Source organism: Aotus nancymaae, unplaced genomic scaffold, assembly GCF_030222135.1.
Source record: "Aotus nancymaae isolate 86718 unplaced genomic scaffold, 86718_ANA_hifiasm-v0.15.2.pri h1tg000010l, whole genome shotgun sequence".
NCBI lineage: Eukaryota > Metazoa > Chordata > Mammalia > Primates > Aotidae > Aotus > Aotus nancymaae.
Window position 1 is genome coordinate 8,002,472 of NW_026988421.1, and position 17,471 is coordinate 8,019,942.

At 41.1% G+C, this 17,471-nt stretch overlaps 1 protein-coding gene across 2 annotated transcripts in view; it reads right to left on the bottom strand.

Annotated features, from left to right (window-relative positions):
• Positions 1–17,471, bottom strand: part of ACADSB (acyl-CoA dehydrogenase short/branched chain) — a 51,093-nt gene that overhangs the window by 15,261 nt on the left and 18,361 nt on the right. The window contains exons 2-5 of one of the 2 annotated variants that reach the window (XM_012453416.2): positions 6,781–6,940; positions 3,706–3,806; positions 864–1,070; positions 195–365 (exon numbers count right to left, since the gene is read on the bottom strand). In XM_012453416.2, coding sequence (XP_012308839.1) covers positions 195–365; positions 864–1,070; positions 3,706–3,806; positions 6,781–6,940 — 639 coding nt within the window. The remainder of the gene's footprint in view (positions 1–194; positions 366–863; positions 1,071–3,705; positions 3,807–6,780; positions 6,941–17,471) is intronic. The other variant, XM_064373759.1, reaches the window with a different exon arrangement.

The window sequence follows — 17,471 nt, forward strand, 5'->3', positions numbered from 1 at the left end:
AATTGTGTCAACAATATTTATTTTAGGAGATTAATATGTAAAGTGAAAAAAATGCCACCTCAAATCTGACATTTTCAGTACTAAGAAGAGTAGAGAATTTAAGATGAAGTCCTAAAAAGGAAATAGAAGGAGGAAAAGATAAGGAAAGATAAAAGAAGTGGGAAAAAAGAAATAAATTTCATTTTCAAACTTACAATGGTAAGGTCTACATTCGCCATCACCAGAAAGAGCCCTGCATACTCAGCATTGCTGATCCACAACTTTGACCCATTGAGGACATAATAATTGCCCTTTTTATCAGCTCTGGTCTTCAAAGCAAATGAGTCACTACCTGCTCCAGCCTCCGAAAGGCAGAAACTTCCTAACTACATATGGGAGAAAAAAATGTCCAAATTAATAACTGTATTCATACTCTGCATAACAAATACGGCAAAATGGACATTTATAAATCAAATCTCTAGCTGCTTTTTAAAAAGCCTATGTTTATGAAAATAGTAATGGTGTTTTGAAAATATTATTTTCCAAAAACATATGAGCACATACTAATTAAAATTGATTTTAATAATTATTGTAGAAAGATATCACAATGTAAATGAAACCATCAACAAAGGTATTAGCAAATACAATTGGGACAAAAAGAAACGATTTTATTATCTGATGATTATTTTCTAAATTTCCAAGTGGCAAATAAGAGGCAGAGTGCACTTTTTCAGTAGCATTAATTTACTGAGCATTGCTTCAATTAACGATAATGCATTGTAGTCTTGGATAGTAAAGTCAACATTGAAGCTACTTTTTTCCTGAAAATATTGTAAACTTACTAAAGATTAGATCCATTAGATCAACAATTCATCTCAACTCACTTTTTCTGTAGTGAGCTGAGGCAAATAGGTGGCCTTTTGTTCTTCTGTTCCAAATTTTCTAATCAGTGTGTTAATTAGTGTGTTCTGGATCTCACAAAGGATAGCCACAGATGCATCCACTTTGGCTAACTCCTCTATCACGAGCACAGTGGAAAAAAATGAAGCTCCTGTACCTCCATATTTCGGGTCAGTGTCAATACCCATCAACTAAAGAAAAAACAAGGCAACATAGATTAAGAAACCTATTTTTATACAGGGAAATTTCTTGCAAGAACAAGTTAAAAAATAAAATGTAACCATATTTCTTCTTTTTTTTTTTTTTTGACACAGAGTCTTGCTCCATTTCCTAGGCTGGAGTACAATGGCACGATCTCAGCTCACTGCAACCTCTGCCTCCTGGGTTCAAGCAATTCTCCTGCCTCAGCCTCCCAAGTACCTGGGATTACAGGCGCCCACCACCATACCTGGCTAATTTTTTGTTTGTTTTTGGTATTTTTAGTAGAGACAGGTTTCACTTTGTTGCCCAGCCTGGTCTCAAACCCTTGACATCAGGTGATCCACTCACATTGGCCTCCCAAAGTGCTGGGATTACAGGTGTGAGCCACCGTGCTCAGCAACCATATTTATTCTTCATTTAAAAATTTCGTATGTATCCTTTATTTTAATTTGGTGTGGCAATTTTGCCATCGGTAACTAAAAAATCTGTATCAGAAACTATATATTTGAAAAGCATGAAGTTACATGCTATCATTTGCTTCCTTTTGGGATTCAAAAAGCCCTTTGAAGGGTAGCTGAATGGAAAGAGAAAATATCTTATATAAATAGATAACCTTCCTTGCTAAGAACTGTTGTTGCCTACTTAAAGAAGGTAGGTGGGATTTTGGTTTTTCAACATGCCCTACCTGCCTTATGCTGATTTCAATGTAATAAGGAAAGAAGAAAATAACCTACTCCTCAACAGTAATGTCTACAGTTTCATTTGGCAAAATTTCTTCTAGTCAGGCTCCTTCACCTTGACTTTTTCAGCCAAGTTAATAATTGAATGACTATTCCTTTTAAGCCACAGTCACAAGTTCAGGATGGTTAGCAGAGAACATGCAGTGGTGTTTGCTAGAGCCACACTAGCCAAGGCATCGGTGCCTGGTAAACATGACCAGTGCCAGCCAAGCTTTCCAACAACCTTGTTCCATCACTACTGAAACTCACATATACTCTCAGTTTCACAAAGGGCATGTGTGCATGTGTAATTCAAAACCCACAGCTGTTAGTAGAAGGATAATGCTCTTAGTCTCTCTCTAGACATTCCTGGAGTCACACTATGCTGCAGTTAGGGTTGTTGCTATTACATTTTGGGTTACAACAGGAAAACAGAACAGAAATTGGGGTGACTGAATGGTGAAAAAGCCCAGAAACAAGGAAGATCTGAAGGATCTGGGTTTGCCTGAGGACCGAGGAGGGCACACTGGCTACCTCATTACAAGGTGTTTAACAGATGTCAGAGACATTGCTTCTCTAAAAAAAAGTCACTAATCTCTCCCAAAGTGGGAATACTGTTTTTGCAAGCCATTATGACTGAAGAGCCAGGGCAATGGGAGTGCGGAGGCAGGTGATGCTGCATCTGCGTAGGAGTGGTCTGTGGAGATGAGTAGCAGGGTGCAGGGACCGCATCACTCTGCAGACAGCCCCGCTGCAGGAACGAGCACTGCAGGGGAGATCTCACACGGTGAAACTGAGACTGCTCCCAGAAGCCTGGAGAGTCTGCAAGCAATAAAAATAAAACCTGGCTGAGGAATGGACTCACAGAATCCATCTGTTCACATCGGCCGCCTGTTTGACCACTACAGCTCCACATAAGATTCCATTTTCCCAAGAGTTTGACTGCTAAAAGAAAGATGGAAGAATCACTACTCCACACAGTATTAAAAAAGCTGGTTGCTTTAAAACAGAAAGAAAGAAAACTATCTAGCTAAGTGGCAATGGTTATTTTTCAAACGGGATGGCAGACAAGATTTAGGTCAATGGCTCTGAATAGCAGCCACTTGTTCTGGGACATCTTTAGTATTAAAAATAAAAAAATAAATATTTCATACCTCTGGAGAAGTGAGAAATGATGAGTGCGGTGATTTTTAAAATGTTCTTCTAGAAGCCTCTATGCTAATAGCCTCTCCCCCTACTCACAGTGACAGCAGTTTTACTTGTATCTATTTCATATGGTGTACTTCCATTAAAGAGCTGTGTGACTTGGAAAGATGGGAATCTGTTGCCTGGTTAACGTGGAATTCATGTATCACCTCTGCTTCTAAGGTCATCACTTATATAGGGATTCAGGTAGAATATAAACTACACTATGAAGTTTTACTATCTAAAGTAGGGTTTCTTCACAGTGGCATTGGGTTGGATAATTCTTTGTTGTGGCACTTGTCCTGTGCACTGTGGGACGTTAAGCAACATCCCGTGTCTCTGTCCTACTTGATGCCAGTAGCATGCCTCAGCTGTGGCAGCCAAACATGTCTCTAGACAATGCCCAATGTCTCCTAAAGGGCAAAACTGCCCCCAGTTGAGAACCACTGGTCTAAAGATACAAAGAAGTCATCTTACTTCCAAACCTTTCCTTAACATGCACAGTATTTCTAATTTAAAATGTTAATTCCATTTTTAAAAACTTTTAAGTACATAAACATTAAGAAGGATTTCAATCGAAAAAAGAACACAGATAATTTTGACTGGGAAATGAAGGCTTCATTATGCTATCATTACCATCCCTCAATTTTAAAATATGCATATATTTTAACACTAAGATGTTTTTATAAAAGCTTGAAATGGAAAGAATTATGAAATATACCCCTTGTTGAAATAATCCTTGTATTACTGATTTCTCCATTTTTGAATTTTCATCCATGGTTGAAACCAAAGGTGCAAGTTGTTCTTGAGCAAATTTTTTAACTGCAGGAAAAAAGAATTACTGATAAGTGTGTGTTCAAGTGACAGCCACATTAATAAAGATGATAATAGCTCCGGGTTTGCTGACAACATTTTACATTTTAACTAATAAGTTAAAATATACACAGGTACCCTTCTTATACTTTTAAAATAGAATTTATGAAGTCTTCTTTTTAACATAGAAAGGTGTAGTTCCCCATATCCCTTTGTAACTCTTGATGACATTACAAAGTAAATGATGTATGTAGTTGGTGCAAAAACACAAACAATAAAGAAAGCGCAAAATGAAAAATGAAAGCCATGCTCTGCTCTACCCAAAGGGAATTAATTTTAAATTTATTATGCATTCTTTCTGAAAACTATTCTTTGAAAATCATCTATACTTACCTGTACACACACACACACACACATTTATACAAAGGAATCATAAGATACATATTCGTGTGTGCCTTGTTTTCCCCCATCTATATCTTGATGATCTTTCTATGTCAGCATATCCCATCTAACCTGGTCCTTTTAATAACTGCGTGGTCATATGGAACAGGGTTTCTCCACCCTGGCACTGTTGACATTTTGGAGCCGGTGGCTCTTTGTTGTGGGGCCAACCTGTGCGCCACAGGATGTTGGGCAGCATCCCTGGCTGCTACCCCACTAGCTGGCAGGAGCATCTCCTATTTCTAAGTTGTGGCAATCAAAAATGTCTCTAAATATTGCTAAATGTCCCCTGGTGGCAAACTTGCCCCAGTTGAAAACCACTGTCTCATTTTTTTAACGTTTTAAGACTTAGATGCATCTAGAATTCATTTTGATGAAAATACCTTCTTAAGTTTACTACCAACATAATACCAAGTTGGTAGAGAAGGCAACCGGGCTAAACTGACAGTTCAGTGCAGGCCAGCTGGCTTGCTTCGTTTCTGCACAAGCGACTCCCTCTGTGTAGAATCTCTTCCTTCCCCTTGCCCAGCTGGCCAACTGCACTTTGTCCTCAAGCTCCACACTCTCTGGGAAGCCTTTCCTGACTGTTTCCTTAGCCCACTTCTGCCATGCCTAGCAAATTGTAGGTGCCTCTGCTTTGCTCCCCAAACACCTCCATGACATGTACTGTGTTATTCTGAAACTATTTCCTTTATTTGACTGTCTTTGCCACTAGACTATGAGTTCCTTAAAAGCAGTGATTGTTTTCTTGCCCATCTTTGTTGCTTCTGTGCTTAGGCTAGGTGGGTACTAAAGAAATAAATACGAGTGACTAAAGACAGAGAACAAGATACTCTAAGCAAATTCTTTGATTTATGTAAACTGTTTGACCATTCACCCTGTTTTTCCTTACACATACCAAACTCACTTCCCTGAGACCATACCTAAAAGATGAGGGAGCAAAGGAAAAGAAATTTACTACCCGGGCGCAGTGGCTCACGCCTATAATACCAGCACTTTGGGAGGCCGAGGTTGGTGCATCACCTGAGATCAGAAGTTCGAGACCAGCCTGGCAAACATGGTGAAACCCCATCTCTACTAAAAATACAAAATTAGCCAAGCGTGGTGGTGTGTGCCTCCAAATACTTGGGAGGCTGAGGCAGGAGAATTGCTTGAACCGGGGAGGCAGAGGTTGCAGTAAGCCAAGATCATGCCACTGCACTCCAGCCTGGCAAAAAGAGCAAACCTCCATCTCAAAGAAAGAAAAAAAAGAAAGAGAAAAGAAACTTACTTATTACGACAGACATAATTCTAAGACAGCACCAAGATTCCCAGCCACTGGTGTATATATGTACTCTCTCAGTTATTCGGTCAAACATGAATCTAAGTGCTGCCGTGAAGGGATTTTACAGGTACAATTAGGCTCCCAAATCAGCCGACCTTAAAACAGGGAGATGACAGTTTGTGGGCATGACCTAATCAGGTGAGCCCTTAAAAAAAGATAGGGCTCTTTCCGGTGAAACAGGTTTTAAGAATGAGAGAGATTTGATGCTGGGAGGGAGAGCTACTGGTTTTGAAGATGGAGGGAGCCACAAGGCAAGGAATACAGAGGCCTCCAGGAGTTGGGGACAACCTCTGCCGGGCAAAAGGACCTCAGGCTTGCAATTGCGAGGAACTGCATACTGACACAACTATGGGAGCTTGGAAGGACCCTGAGCTCTGAATAAAAACTAAGCCCAACTGACACACTGATGTTGGCCTTCTGAGACCCTGAGCCTGGACTTGCTCCAGCTGGACTTCTCACTCACAGAACTGTGAGCCACTACACAGGTGTTGTTTTAACCTGTTAAGTTTGTAGTGATGCAACACCCAGCAATAGAAAACAAATACACCTATCATCCATATTCTCCAAGAACAATATTCTGATGTTCTGCTACAGATTTTAAAATATATCATAATTTTACACCTACATCTATTCCTATAAATAAATGAATGCAAACTGCTTTAAGGTTTAGTGGCATATAACTTCTGCTTCTTCATTCAGGCTCCCTGTTTCAACCACAGGCATAGATAAAGGTAAAATTTAAATTCCACAGAAAGTATGAAAACCCACTATCTAAAGAAAAGTGGAACAGATATGTACTTCTAACTCTGCAAGGCTATATAAGAAACTGGTAACAAGGTGGTAAGAACTGGGGAACTAGAGAACAGGGTGAGAGAGTCTTCACCTTCAACTATAAAGGCTTTTATTCTGTTGTTTTAATCTTGGATATGCATTGCTTTTCTTCAAAAAGAATTTATGTCAAAAAACTACATTCACAAATTTAGAGGAACATATCTTTCAAACAAGTCGTATGTGACTTCATATTGTAGATCCAATTCATGACCAGAGGAATAATAAGGTGACGTTTTTCCAGCTATTCAGGAGGCTGAAGCAGGAGGATAGCTTGAGCCCAGAGGTGAGGCTGCAGTGAGCCATGATTGTGCCACTATGTTCCAGCCTAGCTGACAGAGTGAGATCCTGTCTGGGGGAAAAAAAGGTTATGCTGATAAATTTACTTACCCGAACTCTTTATCATCATTTCTTCATCTGTAAATGTTTGCAATGGAACAAAGGGCACTCCATTATTTGTTATATTGAGTACAGCTTCTGACCCGGAAGATTTTGGGACATGAGGAGGAATCTTCCAAGAAGACAAGCAAGTTGGGAAATTTCTTCTTAACTGTAGGAACAGCCCCCATTAATAGGGGGAACATATACACACACCAAAGACAGGTACTTGAATGTCATTTTCTTTGAGAATAACTTTATAATGTTATTTTGAGAATAGCTTTATAACCCATTCTTATATTTCATGTCACCAAAATAAGGAAACTTAACCTAGTGCATTTTAAAATTCAGTCTTCTAAACATAACACAAACTAGTTTGTTAACATGATGTAATACCTTCTTTATCCAGCAATGCGCTGCTTTAAATAAGTGAATTTCCCAGATAATTAACTTTTATCAATCAAGGAGACAGAACCTTCTCGACAGAATTCATCCTCCAATGTATTTCACATTTCACTGACATTTTACATAGGGAAACTGGAACTGTAACACCACTGATGTCTAAGACTGACCATTCTCAAGACTGTTCTCTTGTGAGGGCACAGAGCTACCTGCCCTGCCCTGAGTGGGCCCAGGCAGCTGGGCTTTTGTAATTTCCAAGGCTAATTTTTTTTTTTTCAGCATCTTGCAGGCAGCATAAAGGTTAAGAAAATAGGCTCTTAAGTCTGAAAGAACTAGTTTCAGATCCTAGCTTCTGATATTTAAATTATGTGATCTCGGGCAAGTGATTTTTAACCTCTCAGTTAAAACCTCTCAGAGTCTTAGTTTCCTTACTTGTAAAATGCAAGTACCAACCTCTTGGAGTTTTGTGAGGATTAGTAAGACCATCCATAAAAGGGCTTAGCATATAGTAAGAGCCAACTAGCCTTCTCCACAAAATGCTTATGAAACTTACCAATTACATTTCAAAAGCTATAATACTTTGCCCACATTTCTCATTTCTAAGGGAGGTTATTTACTTCACTAAACCCATGACAGAATTCTGTGTGTCTGTTAGTTAATATATTACCTTTGTACCTAAGTTCATCTATAAAAGAAAGCTCACTACTGAGAAATTTAAAAGCCAGTAGATCTGGTTTTTAAATTTCTATTAAAAATTATTATTCTATTCTATTTTAAATTAATACCTATTTTTCCCACTGACACAACTATGAGCCCCTTGGTTGCAATATTGCCACTGACAAAGTATAGGACCGTTCAAAACATAGCAGTGATTTTATATTCACAGACACGATAACAGAGACAATTGTACTTTAAAAGGTAAGAAATGGTATACGATCACAGGGCAAGATTATTGAAGATGTTCTTCATAAAATACAGTGACTATATGTTAAGTGAATGGAATCCATTTTTAACCAAAGCATTGAGAGATATTACCTATCAGTTTTTGGCAGAAAAAAAATTTCCATTTATTAATAGTATGACAGTCTTTAATAAAGGAGACTTTTCTTTTCCTTGCCTTTGACGGCACAGCCTGATGTTTTGATGCTGATTTTCTAATGTCCCCTGCCCCTCAGTGTTGACCTCAGCCTTTGCAGCTTTGGTGTCCACTCCATCAAAATGATTTTCCACAGTTATAACCCATTGCACCACATCATCACATTTTTTTGTACAGAACAGCAATTGCTACTTGAATGGAATAATGGTTATTTATGCCTTGCCAAATACTTTCCAGAGCTTGAGTCTGATCTGTTTCTTACTCAACTGACCAGAGTTCTGTTGCACTTAGAAGCGCTGATGATCAAACCTGGGCCTCTGTGGACAGAACAATAAAGCCCATGAACTTGGATGGGGGTAAAATTACATCCTTATTTCATTAACCTCTAACTAAAAATACAGCATTTCCTTCTATTATTAATGCAGGCAACAAGTTACAATAGTCTTAGCAGTATCTGTGACTCTGTCATCAAAAGAAATTACAGATACTTTTATATCACATTGATTTGGTGCAAATATCTTGAAATATTATTTGTGATCTTCACTACTTCAAATTCACAGCAGTTATCAAAACTACTGCCAGATCTTATTTCATTAACAAATACACATAAGTATATCACAATTAAAAAGTTTTTTTTTTTTTTTTTTGAGACGGAGTTTCGCTCTTGTTACCCAGGCTGGAATGCAATGGCGCAATCTCGGCTCACCGCAACCTCCGCCTCCTGGGTTCAGGCAATTCTCCTGCCTCAGCCTCCTGAGTAGCTGGGACTACAGGCACGCGCCACCATGACCAGCTAATTTTTTGTATTAGTAGAGATGGGGTTTCACCATGTTGACCAGGATGGTCTCGATCTCTTGACCTCATGATCCACCCGCCTTGGCCTCCCAAAGTGCTGGGATTACAGGCTTGAGCCACCGCGCCCGGCCAAAAAGTATTTTTATATCTAGCATCTTTGGGGAAAAAAATATATTTTTATAACTGTTTTACAATTGATTTCCTTTGCAACCCTATATATCATATGCATTTTGGATCACTGAGAAAAGGTCTACAAACTTGACTACATTGTTGTTTACTCTTATTCAAGACACAAAGAAGGTTAAGAACTCCTGACCTGGAATGTTCTGGTAAAGGCTCTTTTGCTAAACTCGGTTAGCAAAAGAACTGAGTTAGTTCCCTTCCTCCATTATGCTCCAGCATAATGAACCATTGTTCTGAACATTCTTAAAGTGCTTCAAACCCAGCTTTCACAATATATGAAAGGCAAAGGAAGACATATCAGAGATGTTGTGCTGTCTCCTATGGAAGCTTCTCCCCAACTACTTGACCCTTAAGAGTTAGGAAAGGTTGTGGGGAGAAAGAAGAAATATTTTTTTCTTTTTTTTTTTGAGACAGAGTCTCGCTCTGTCACCCAAGCTGGAATGCAATGGTACGATCTTGGCTCACTGCAACCTTGGCCTTCCAGGTTCAAGTGATTCTCATGCCTCAGCCTCCTAAGTAGCTAAGATTACAGGTGTGCAACACCACACCCAGCTATTTTTTTTCTATTTTTAGTAGAGATGGGGGTTCATTGTGTTGGCCAGGGTGGTCTCGAACTTCTGACCTCAAGTGATCTGCCCACCTTAGCCTCCCAAAGTGCTAGGATTACTGGCATGAGCCACTGCACCCAGCTAGAAAAGAGAAATTCTTATACTCTGTGGGTTGAGTATATAAATCGCTGTTGCGATCACTTTGGACAATTAAGTGATAGTAAACATAAGGACAGATGCTATGGTTTGCATGTGTCCCCTTTAAAATTCAGATGTTGAAATTTAATGTCCTAGTATTGAGAGGTGGGGTCTTTAAGAGGTGATTAGGTCATAAGAGCTCCTCCTTGGGAATAACACTAAGGCCCTTATAAAAGAGGCCTCACACAGCATTGGACCAGGCCCTTCCGTTCTGCCGAGGAGGATGCATGAAGAAAGCCTTATCCAGACAACTGAACCTGCCTGTGTCTGGATCTTGGAGTTCCCATCCTCCAGAACTTTGAGAAATAAATTTCTTTTTTTTATAAGTACCCAATCTATGGTATTCTGTTATAGCAGCACAAAGTGAACTAAAATAACATATTTACACTAAGGCCCAGAAATTTTACTTCAGTTCAGATACACAAATAGACATGTGCAAAAGATGCAGTGATTGCTATAAAGGCAAAAATCTAATTATCTGTCAACAAAGCAATGCATAAATTGTAGTATATTGACACAACAGAATATCTTAGAGCAGTTAAAGCGAACTAGGGAGCTATGTGGATCAACATGGACAAATCTTGAAAATATAGTATAGAGTTAAAGATGCAATTTGCGAGAGGCTTTGTTCAGGATGACAGCATTTATGTATACGTTAAAACACCAAATGAGAGTATATATTCTTATGAGTATACAAAGATACAGTAAAAGTTTAAAAACACAAACAGGAAGCATACAGATGGTGGTTACATCTGAGGAGAGGGTGGAAGTGTGGGTTTTGTGTTGGCATTGTTTTATTTCTTTTTTTCTCCTCTCTCTTTTTTTTGAGACAGAATCTTGCTCAATCACCCAGGCTGTAGTGCAGTGGTGTGGTTTCAGCTCATTGCAAACTCTGCCTCCTGGGTTTAAGTGATTCTCATGCTTCAGCCTCCAAGTAGCTGTGACTACAGGCATGTGCCTCCATGTCCAGCTAATTTTTGTATTTTTAGTAGAAATGGGATTTTGTCATGTCAGCCAGGCTGGTTTCAAACTGCTGGGCTCAAGCAATCTACTCACCTTGGCTTCCCAAAGTGATGGGATTACAGGCATGAGCCACCATGCCTGGGCTGTTTTATTTCTTTAAAAAAATCTGTAGTATTGCTTCACTTGACTAACCTTTAAAACAAATCTGTAGCAAAGGTGGATTGTATGTATATAAGTACCAGTTATATTAGTTTTTGTACTTTTATGTAAATCAGAAATATTTAACAAGAAAAAACTTTAAGAAATTTTACATAGTTCTTTTCTTTCTCTTTTAGAAAGAGAGATGGGGTCTTGCTATATTGCCCAGGCTGACCTTGAACTCCTGGCCTCAAGTGATCCTCCCGGCTCAGTCTTTCAAGGTGCTGATATTACAGTTGTGAGCCATTATGCCCAGCAAAAAAAAATTTTTTTTTTTTTTGAGACGGAGTTTCGCTCTTGTTACCCAGGCTGGAGTGCAATGGCACGATCTCGTCTCACCGCAACCTCCGCCTCCTGGGTTTAGGCAATTCTCCTGCCTCAGCCTCCTGAGTAGCTGGGATTACAGGCACGTGCCACCATGCCCAGCTAATTTTTTGTATTTTTAGTAGAGACGGGGTTTCACCATGTTGACCAGGATGGTTTGATCTCTTGACCTCGTGATCCACCCGCCTCAGCCTCCCAAAGTGCTGGGATTACAGGCCCAGCAAAAATTTTAAGACTTAAAAGTATGTACAATTGTCTGAACCATGTATGCTTTGGCATTTCATTTTTATTTTATTTTTTTGAGATAGGGTCTTGCTCTGTCACCCAGGATGGAGTGTAGTAGCATCACCACGGCTCACTGAGGCCTCTACCTCCTGGACTCAAGTGATCCTCCCACTCTAGCCTTCTGACTAGCTATGACTTCAGGTGTGTGCCACCATGCCCAGCTAGTTTATTAACTTTCTGTAGAGACAGTGTCTTGCTTTGTTACCCAGGCTAGTTTCAAACTCTTGGCTTCAAGTGATCCTTCTGCCTTGGCCTCCCAAAGTGCTGGGATTATAGGCCTGAGCTACCATACCCAGCCTGTTTTCAAAGGGATTCAAAGTAGGCTTGCTTTTAAAAGCTAGAAGTAGGTTTTAGATAATGTGCTCAGTATGACACAGAAAAATTTTAAGGATAAGATCCTAACTGCTCAATGTTGTTACAATAATTAAACTAGTTTATTATGGTAACATTTACCAACTAATCTATTAGTGTCTGAGAAAGAATGTCCCTGAGATTTAAATCAGTGTGTAGCCTCACCAGACCAATCTGATTCAATTTTTATATAACAAAATGGTGAGTTGTTTTTCAGTTGCCATGGACCTCAGGTCACATAAAACTGGGCATACCCAGATGAATCAAGCATGTGGCCACAGAGGGAACCTAAGTGCTTGAACTGAGGAGTGAGGACTTAATTATCATAAGAAGTGGACAGGATCAAGGATCTAATCAGATGAGCTCTAGGGTCATACCTGTAAGGCCGGTTGCCTCGCCGGGAGCATGGATGCACACCCCGCCCCTTTTCTCTTTCCAAAAGCTCGGACATGCTCGGGCAGGCTCAAACAAGCTCGGGCATGCTCGGACATGCTCGGGCATGCTCAGGCATGTTCTCTTCTCCCCTTCCCACACAGCCTGGCTTTCAGACAAAGGCTTGTAACCCTACCCAATAGTAGTCCTGCTGTGCCCACACCCTGCTCTCCCACAACCAATCGAATGCCTCTACTCCCTATAAAAACCCATGTCTGAGAGGAGCCCATGCGACTTCTCAGGCCCGTCCTGTCGGACTGCAGAACCTCACCCAGGAGCCTGAATAAACCCTTCGCATTGGATCTTCGTGTGCTGGCCTCAGTTTCTTTGTCTGTTGGTCTTCTACGTAATACTATCTTTATTGTGCCTTCTAATTTTCAAATAGCTTTAACTCTGTCTCTCTTTATTCTCTTCCTCCTAACACTCATTGCTGCCTGAAAATTCCCTCAACCACCTCCTTCAGGAAAAGAATACCTCTGCCTGTAATAAGTGTAATACCTGTTCCTGTCCCTTCCTTGCCTCTAACTGCCCCACAAAAGCCAACTATGGGGAATCAGATGTCCCACTTAGACCCCAAGTCGCCATGATGCCTAATCCAAAATCTACCCAAACTAGGGCTTTCCATAAAAAAGAAAAAGCTGCTCTTCCTTTCTACCATAGCCCAGCCACAGTATCCTCTAGATAACCAGTCCAAGTGGCCTCCGGAAGGCACATTCGACTTCAATGTCCTGACAGACCTAGACAAATTTTGTGAAAAGAACAGTAAATGGTCAGAAATCCCTTACGTACGGGCTTTCTGGTATCTTCGTTCCTGCCCCACTCTCTGTTCCTCTTGCACCACTGCCCAGGTATTCCTAACCAAGGAAACCTCCTCTTCGCCCTTAGTTCCTCCACCCTCCTCCTCTTCCTTTTCCGATCCCAATGCGCCTGAGGAACTCTCCTTTCCGCTGGCCCGACCCAATAATCCTCCGCCTTATGACAGACTTCAACCCCCCTCAGCCCCTCCACCTCCTAACCCTCCATCTCCTAGTCCCAACCTGGCCTCTCCTGTTAGTGCTCATACCCACTCGCACTGTGCTCCTAACGATGAAACCTCCCTCCTTTGCCCCCTCTGTGAGGCGGCTGGAGCAGAGAGCATTGTCCGAGTGCACGTTCCCTTCTCCCTCTCCGATCCATCAGCCATTGAGAAACGTCTAGGGTCTTTCTCCACTAATCCTACTGGTTACACCAAAGAATTTCACTATCTTACTCAGGCATATGACCTAACCTGGCATGACACGTATGTAATCCTATCCTCCACCCTCACCCCAGATGAGTGTGACCGGGTCTTTACAGCAGCCCGAGCACACGCTGATCAGGTACACCTAACTGACAACCAGATGCCAGTAGGTGCAGCAGCGGTCCCCGAGGCCAACCCTAATTGGGATTATCAGGAAGGTCGAGGTGGCCGCTGCCACCAAGACCAAATGCTATAGTGCCTCCTAGTGGGCATGCAAAGCGCAGCACAGAAGGTAGTTAATTACGACAGGTTGAGGGAAATAACTCAGGGACCTGATGAAAACCCAGCCGCCTTCCTTGACTGATTGACTAATGCTATGATCCTCCATACCCGGCTGGATCCAGCCTCCTTAGCAGGGGCCACAGTCCTAGCCACCCACTTCATCTCCCAGTCGGCGGCTGATATAAGGAGGAAACTTAAAAAAGCTGAGGAGGGCCCCCAAACTCCCATATGGGACCTGGTAAACATGGCATTTAAAGTTTTTAACGGCCGAGAGGATAAGGCTGAGGCCACCCGACAGGCCCACCTACAACAGAGGGTAGGCCTCTAAACCCGAGCTCTAGTAACAGCCCTGAGGCCGGCAGCCCCCCAAACATCCGGTGGGGGAGGTCGATTGAAACCCTTTCAAAACGCTTCGAGGGCCCGGTCCAGAGCCTGTTTCAGGTGTGGGCGAGAGTGACATTGGGCCCAGGAGTACCCCTGTCCTTGTCCACCTCCTGGGCCTTGCCCAAACTGCATACAGACTGGACACTGGAAGGTTGATTGCCCGTCCCGGACCACAGGTCCACTCCCCGCACCTCTATGTGAGGAGCAGGCTGGTCTGCAGGAAGCAAACACTTCACTTGAATTTCTCGGCCTTCTGGACGACTGACGCAGCTGGGACTCGAAGACCCCCATCACCCTTGCCAAGCCCAGGGTAAAGCTGCAGGTAGCAGGTAAGTCCATTTCCTTTTTAGTGGATATAGGAGCTAACTATTTCTTCCTACTCAGGGCCTAGCATACCTTCCCAGGTCTCAGTCCTTCTTTATCATTCCTCTACACTCTGAGTCTTACTTTCTCTTTAAAAATCCTTCAGTCAGCCTTCATCCCACTTCTCTACTCAACTCGGCTACTTTGTTTCCTCTTCCATCCCACTCCCCCTCCCCAGCCTATTCCTGTCCTAAACTAATAGATACATTTGTTACACCTCGGGAGGGCCTGTCTAACCTTTCTCTCTCTAGCCCAGACCTTGACTTTTTGTAAATGGGAATTCAATAGTGACAGCGGAGGGGCGACGAAAAGCGGCCTATGCAGTAGTTACAGATTCAGCCGCCCTCGAGGCACGTCACCTCCCCGATGGACCTACAGAATGAGGCCACCTTAACTAACCAACTCAGGCCCTCGAGATAAAGGTGACTGTTAATAATGGTGATGGTAATGAAAGTAGTAATAATGATGAAGGTAATAATGAAGGTAATAATGAAGGTATGTTGTAGAAAACATGAAAAGTGAGATTAGTGCCCACCTGAGGTCAGAGACATCTGACCATCTAAGACTAGATCCTAAAGAGGGATGCCCCAGGGGATCGAACTCCAGACCTTCACCTCTCAAAGGAGACACCTAGGCAGAGATTCTAAGGTCCAGTACTAAGCCCTCCTCAGAATTTTCTCTCACAGATGACAATGGAAACTTTTGCAGTACTGTTTGGTCCCAATATTGTTTGGAATCTGAGTTTGCTGTTGAATGGGAAAGTGGGATGGTGTTGCATGTACCCAGGCTTTTGTGCTGCTGTTCCAAGCAGGGGGCGTGGTTAACAAGTGATGCTCTCCTTTGATGCTGTTTGGCCCCAGTGTTCTTTGCAGTCTGGGGAGGCTTGGCCTTTAAAAACCAAACTGCCATGGAAACTTTACCCAAAATTTTGGTTCACAGCCTTCATTGGATTATCTACTGGGGCATACAAAGTAAAACCAGTGAGCCTGTATTGCTAGCTCATGGCTAGAGTTCGAAGGTAAAAGCTACTGGATCTGTGTGTGTGTGTGTGTGTGTATGTGTATGTCTAGATGTGTTTATTTGTATGTACACTTATTATATGTTGTGCTACCAAATTAGCTTACAAATAAAAGAGTGCTCATAAATTAAGAAATGTAAGCAATTTTCAAGTTCACATGACTTAAGTATTAACCAACTGGTTTTAAAACTATTGATAAAATAAAAATAGAAATGCCTTAAGAATTGTCAACACACTGTTGTCTGGATTTTATATTTGTCTTACTAGATATTCTGTGGTGTCAGGGTTTGGCATGGAAGGTTATAAAACTATAAACCCAGCCAAACAAAATGATCTTAGTTTGCTTGCCTTTTCTTGTTTTTTGTTATGTTTTGTTTTGTTTTGATAAATGAGAGTAATTTAATGATGTTAGCCAAGTCTTCTGAGTTATTGGTAAAAATATCTATGTATTTGAGGCTCTTACTTAGGTTTAGGTGAGCACTGGATGTTCACTGTCTATTAAAAACAGTTATAGTGTCTAATATCTCAGTTTATAGAAGTAATCTAGATAAGCTGTTGAAGATGAAGGAATTGAGTATAGTAAATGGGATAAGTGTTTTATGTAAACTTTTTTGTGTAAACTAAAATCTTAAAGTTAATTTTGATGCTCCTTTACTATCTCCTTTACGTACAAGTTTTTCTTAAGCCATTGATCTGCTCTTTAACAAAAATGTGTAAAGAATAGTAGTTATGAGAATCCTAGTTTACGGTCAAACTGATTAAGATTGGATTTGTCTGAGGTTTCACTTAAAAATAAAATATTGGGGTTAATATTAATGGTGGACTAATTAAGGGGTGAAATTCGGCTTTCTCTCCCTTTAACAAAATTTTCATGTAATTGTAAAGGATAATGAAAAGTTTTTATTTGTTTTGCAAATAAACTACCAAATAAAAGGAGAAGGCAGGACACAGATTATTTGGAAAGCTAAGTCTTCCCTCTTAATGAGTAAAGGTTTTTGTCTTTTAAAAAATTTTGAAGGGCTGGGCAAGGTGGCTCACGCCTGCAATCCTGGCACTTTGGGAGGCCGAAGTGGGCAGACCTCCAACTTGAGGTTGGGAGTTTGAGGCCAGCCTGGCCAACATGGTGAAACTCTGTCTCTGCTAAAAATACAAAAATTAGCCAGGTATGGTGGCAGGCGCCTGTAATCCCAGCTACTTGGGAGGCTGAGGCAGGAGAATCACTTGAACCTGGGCGGTGGAGGTTGCAGTAAGCCAAGATTGTGCCATTGTACTCCAGCCTGCATGACAGAGTGAGACTCAGTCTCAAAAAAAAATTTTTTCTGAGTCATCATATCGGCTAAATAAATGACTTATGATCATCTGGAGTTTCGTTTCATAATAGCAAGTGTTTTATGCCTCTAACATATTTAACAGCCTTCCCCAAATAAAATTTCAGCCTCAAAAATGGTCTTTTCTGACCCCTAACTTTTGGATGCCACAGAGGGCCCCTGGAGCATATACAGGGTTATTTGACATGCTTAGTTACATGGGAAACATTGTCAAAATAAAAAATAATGTTTAATCTTCTTCAGGTTATATTTTAGTGAATGATATTAATATATGTCCCAAAACTGTATAGGACTTCTAAAATTCTAATGTCTGAGTATATGCCATCGATCATAA